Here is a 5,977-nt window from a genome sequence, read left to right on the forward strand (position 1 = left end):
GTATAAAAATATGATTCATAAGGGAGACTAAATGCGCGGCGAGACTCATTTTTACGACTATAGTTTATAGCCGTACTTTTACGACTATAGTTTAGGTCATAGTCACATATGGTGGACTCAGAGTCCATATGTGGTGAACTTTTATCTTATCAACGAGTGCTGCCCGATTCTATGGTTAGCTCAATGTCTATAGAATAACTCAAATGGGAGAGCAGTTTTTTTCCAATGATTTTTTGTTGTAAATGAGTTAATTTTTTATTCATACCATTATTCAAAAACTCTACATAGGGGTTTACTTTTCTCGTCCCAAAATCGTGAAAATCCCTTCTTGATAGTACACTATATCACCTGTCTTCACATAGGCTGTACCTTCGTAAGAAGACACCCATAGATTTCCTATTACAGTATTTGATGTTGTATAGATTTTCTTTTTAAACCTTCCATGCGATTCCATGAGAATATTATTTTTCGAATCTATAATACGTAAATTTCTATTTTCTATTATCAATTTTCCATTGTCATCTTTAATAGGATACTTTTCATGGGCCTCTGGAATACAGTTTTCTTTAGATGCCTTGAATTCAGTAATATCGAAATTTTCAAATATTGTGTGACCTGTAATTTCCAACCACTTGGAGAATACATCTTGAGACAATTTATCATTGCAGGATATCATTAAACGAATATTTTTGGAACAATAATCCTTTACATATTGCAACATTTTAGTGTCATGTGAAAAGAGTTTTTCATATTCCATTAACAAACTGGCATATACTTGTGGCTCGGCTATGACCAAGTTAATACGTTCTTTTATGGGAACATTTATACCCAATATTAGACTCCAAGCATTCACGGGATTAAAAGGATCATGAATATGTAAAGTTCCACCAGCAACCAAAGGAAAGATTGTAGTTCCTATATAACTGGAAATCTGATGCGATGGTAAGATATTCAATATACGATCATTTGATGTTATACTCCAGACATTAATTAATTCTTTCATTTGATTGTTGATATGTCTATGGGAGAGTAAATGAGCTTCCTTAGATTTGGAAAAATAAACTTTCATTGCATTTCCATTTGTATAGAAAATATTTTGCAATGAACTCTCAAAGAACACTAAATTATCAGTCATAAATATTTCCCGTTTCAAATTAAACTGATGATGATTGGTATTCTTCAAAAATCCTTGATCCAAGGACAATAAAGCTATTTGATGGGTTTCTGCCAACTGACGACCCAATGCTCCATTCATTTTTGGGCTTATAAGCATTTTCATTTGACTTTCAGCAACGATGTTGGAAAGATCATCAAACGTTTGTTTAGTTTTCAAGGGTATCACAATTTGTCCAGACATCCAACATGCCCATAGACATAGAATTGGTAAGACATCATTGGAAAAAAGAAGTCCAACCGAAGAGTTGGAACCACTACCTAAAAGTATAAAAAATTTCATTAATATTAGGTCAATATTTTTTTTATGTCCACATTTGAGATGAGTTCAAAATGGATCCTTCACCGACTTTATTTGAAGAGCTTCTTTTCTTAAATTTGTCATTTATCATACACTTACCACATATATTAGAAATTTGTCGAGCAAGACGTTTTGAGTTCACATACAATTGAAAATATGAATAATCGCCTGTACTATCTCTCACTGCCACATGATTTCCATGAAGCAAAGCCTTTTTAAATATGGGAACAACAATTTGTTTATGCTCTTCAAACCGAAAACAATCTCGTAGTTTGGATAGATATTCTGGCCGTAAGGGATGCCCCTAATTAAAAATTCATATGGTAATAGCAAATGGTTAAATAAAATCAATGATTCCTCTTACCGCAATCGAAGATAGACGACGTTGAAAATAATAGGGAAATTGAAGTGGTTGTAAATATCTCATTTTCGATAATATTTAATTTTTTGACATTTGATGTATATGCGAAAGACCTTTTGATACATATAATTCAATGAATAATTCAGGGCCTAATTAAAAAGGTATTTTTCATACAAATTTTCACAAACACTGTATACAGTCAAGCAGTTTTAGTAATAGAAATGACAGTTTGGAGCACACAACCCCATTTAAGAACGTTTATTTAAAAAAAAACCAAAACTCCTTAGTTGCAAACAATGTACCCAGAACAACTTTTGGAAACGAAAATAATATAATTACACATATATTACGAAAATGTTCGCAAGATTTCCTTAAAATGTGTCTCAAGGAGGCAAATCTGGGGATTGGCTTATGTGGGTGCTATATGCAACTATCGACATATATGGACTTTTTGCACAGTTGTTAGAAGAATTATAGTAACGTCACATACCATATACATTTTATTTTATTTCTATAGAAAATTTGTCAAAATTTTATTTCCACAGAAAATGTTCTCAAAATTTTATTCCTATAGAAAATTTTGTCAAAATTTTATTCCTATAGATAATTTTCTGAAAATCTTATTCCTATAGAAAATTTTGTCAAAATTTTATTCTTATATAACATTTTGTTTCTATACAAAATTTTGTCAAATTTTTATTTCTATGAAAAATTTTGTCAAAATTTTATTTCTATGCAAAAACTTTTATACAAATTTTTATTTCTATGCAAAATTTTTATACAAATATTTATTTCCATACAAAATTTTGTGAACATTTTATTTCTACACAAGTTTTATTTGTATAAAAAATTTTATGAAAATTTTGTCAAAATTTTATTTTCATAGAAAATTTTGTCAAAATTTTAGTCCTATGGAAAATTTTGTTAAAATTTTATTCCTAAAGAAAATTTTGTCAAAATTTTATTTCTATACAAAATTTTGTCAAAATTTTATTTCCAAAGCAAATTTTGTCAAAAGTTTATTCCTACAGAAAATTTTGTCAAAATTTTATTTCTATAGAAAATTTTATCAAAATTGTATTTCTATAAAAAATTTTGTCAAAATTTTATTTTTATGCAAAATTTTTTATACAAATTGTTATTTCTATGCAAAATTTTTATAAAAATTTTTGTGAAAATTGTATTTCTACACAAATTTTATTTGTATAAAAAATTTTATCAAAATTTTGTCAAAATTTTATTCCTATAGAAAATTTTGTCAAAATTTTAGTCCTATGGAAAATTTTGTCAAAATTTTTTTCCTATAGAAAATTTTGTCAAAATTTTATTTCTATAGAAAATTTTGTCAAAATTTTATTTCTATAGAAAATTTTGTCAAAATTTTATTTCTATACAAAATTTTGTCAAAATATTATTTCCAAAGCAAATTTTGTCAAAAGTTTATTCCTACAGAAAATATTGTCAAAATTGTATTTCTATAAAAAAATTTGTCAAAATATTATTTCTATGCAAACATTTTTATACAAATTTTTATTTCTATGCACAATTTTTATACAAATTTTTATTTCTATACAAAATTTTATGAAAATTGTATTTCTACACAAATTTTATTTGTATAAAAAATATCATCAAAATTTTGTCTACATTTTATTTTCATAGAAAATTTTGTCAAAATTTTATTCCTGTAGAATATTTAGTCAACATTTTATCCTTGTACAAAGTTTTGTCAAAATTTTATTCCTATAAAAAATGTTGTCAAAATTTTAGTCGTATGGAAAATTTTATTTCTATAGAAAATTTTTTCAAAATTTTATTTCTATAGAAAATTTTGTAAAAATTTTATTTCTATACAAAATTTTGACAAAATTGTATTCCCAAAGCACATTTTGTCAAAATTTCATTTCTATACAAAATTTTGTCAAAATTATATTTCTATACAAAATTTTGTCAAAATTTTATTGTGAAGAGTGTGAAGCGGTGCACACCATAATAAATCCTTGAAAACGGTTTTGACGAAGTCAACCGAAATATTGGAAATAAAACTTAAATAAAAACATCAATCCTATGTTTTATAATCGACTTATAGCCGAAACTTATCATATTGCATAAAAATGAAATAAAAAGGTCAACGATAATCAATCAGAAATTAAAATTTTATTTCTATAGAAAATTTGTCAAAATTTTATTTTCATAGAAAATTTTGTCAAAATTTTATTACTATCGGAAAATTTGTGAAAATTTTATTTCTATAGGAAATTTTGTCAAAAATTTATTTGGATCGAAAATTTTGTCATTATTTTATTCCTAAAGCAAATTTTGTCGGATTTTATTTCTATATAACATATTATTTCTATATGAAATTTTGTCAACATTTTATTTCTACATAAAATTTTGTAAAAATGTTATTTCAATAAAAATTTTGTCAAAATTTTATTTCTATAAAAATTTTGTCAAAATTTTATTTCTATACAAATTTTTATTTCTTTACACAATTTTGTGAAAATTTTGTTTCTACACAAATTTTATTTGTATAAAAAATTTTATCAAAATTTTATTTTCATAGAAAATTTTGTCAAAATTTTATTATATTATTATAGAAAATTTTGTCAAAATTTTGTTCCTATAGAAAATTTTGTCAAAATTTTAATTTCTATACAAAATTTTGTCAAACTTTTATTGCCATAGCAAATTTTGTCAAAATTTTATTCCTACAGAAAATTTTTTCAAAATTTTATTCTGATAGAAAATTTTGTCAAAATTTTATTCCTATAGAAAATTTTATCAACATTTTATTTCCATAGCAAATATTGTCAAATTTGTCTTCCTATAGAAAATTTTGTCAAAATTTTATTCTTATAATAAAATTTTGTCAAAATTTTGTTGCTATACAAACTTTTGTCAAAATTTCATTTCTATACAAAATTTTATCAAAATTTTATTTCTATCCAAAATTTTGTTATAATTTTATTTCTATAGAAAATTTTGTCAAAATTTTATTTCGATCGAAAATGTCGTCAACATTTTATTTCTTTAGAAATAAAAAGAGCTCCGATATGACCCATTTGCATTATTGTCTGATCTTTAATAATCAATAACAGCTACTTGTGTCATGTATCAATCAACGGACAGGTGATGAATCGAATCACAGTTTAAAGAAGAAGATCGTTAGGGCAAGTGTATCCATTTCAATAGAAAGAATAAATCACCATTTCGCCAGTTGTAGGCTAAGTACTTACTTTTTATACCCTCCACCATAGGATGGGGATATATTAACTTTGTCATTCCATTTGTAACACATATATATATATATATATATATTCTGGGTCGTGGTGAAATTCTGAGTCGATCTGAGCATGTCCGTCCGTCCGTCCGTCTGTTGGAATCACGCTAACTTCCGAACGAAACAAGCTATCGACTTGAAACTTGGCACCAGTAGTTGTTATTGATGAAGGTCGGATGGTATTGCAAACGGGCCATATCGGTCCACTTTTACGTATAGCCCCCATATAAACGGACCCACAAATTTGGATTGCGAGACCTCTAAGAGAAGCAAATTTCATCCGATCCGGCTGAAATTTGGTACATGGTGTTAGTATATGGTCTCTAACAACCATGCAAAAATTAGTCCATATCGGTCCATAATTATATATAGGCCCCATATAAACCGATCCCCAGATTTGACCTCCGGAGCACCTTGGAAGAGCAAAATTCTTCCCATTCGGTTGAAATTTGGTACACGATGTTAGTATAGGGTATCCAACAACCATGCAGGAATTGGTTCCTATCAGTCCATAATAATATATAGCTCCCATATAAACCGATCCCGAGATTTGACCTCCGGTGCCTTTTGGAGAAGCAAAATTCATCCAATCTGGTTGAAATTTGGTACGTGGTGGTAGTATATGATATTTAACAACCATGTGAGTTGAAATTTGTGGATGACAGCCTTTCGTAGAAGTTTCTACGCAATCCATGTTGGAGGGTACATAAGATTCGGCCTGGCCGAACTTACGGCCGTATATACTTGTTTTCATTTTATAGGCTAACTGCTTAGTGCACCATCCACATGTATGTGCTCTCTAATACATACATATTTACGATAAAAAAATCCCAAACTATAAAATCTCTTTTCATTTTATTCT

At 27.4% G+C, this 5,977-nt stretch overlaps 1 protein-coding gene across 1 annotated transcript; it reads right to left on the bottom strand.

Annotated features, from left to right (window-relative positions):
- Positions 1–224: 224 nt before the first annotated feature.
- Positions 225–2,013, bottom strand: Acsf3 (Acyl-CoA synthetase family member 3). The gene is made up of 3 exons (XM_075310486.1): positions 1,839–2,013; positions 1,574–1,778; positions 225–1,434 (listed from the first exon to the last, which is right to left on the bottom strand). The coding sequence occupies exons 1-3, from the start codon at positions 1,899–1,901 to the stop codon at positions 293–295; spliced, it is 1,410 nt and encodes a 469-aa protein (XP_075166601.1). The 5' UTR covers positions 1,902–2,013; the 3' UTR covers positions 225–292.
- Between the last annotated feature and the right edge of the window lie 3,964 nt (positions 2,014–5,977).

The sequence above is a fragment of the Haematobia irritans genome, chromosome 5, assembly GCF_050003625.1.
Source record: "Haematobia irritans isolate KBUSLIRL chromosome 5, ASM5000362v1, whole genome shotgun sequence".
NCBI lineage: Eukaryota > Metazoa > Arthropoda > Insecta > Diptera > Muscidae > Haematobia > Haematobia irritans.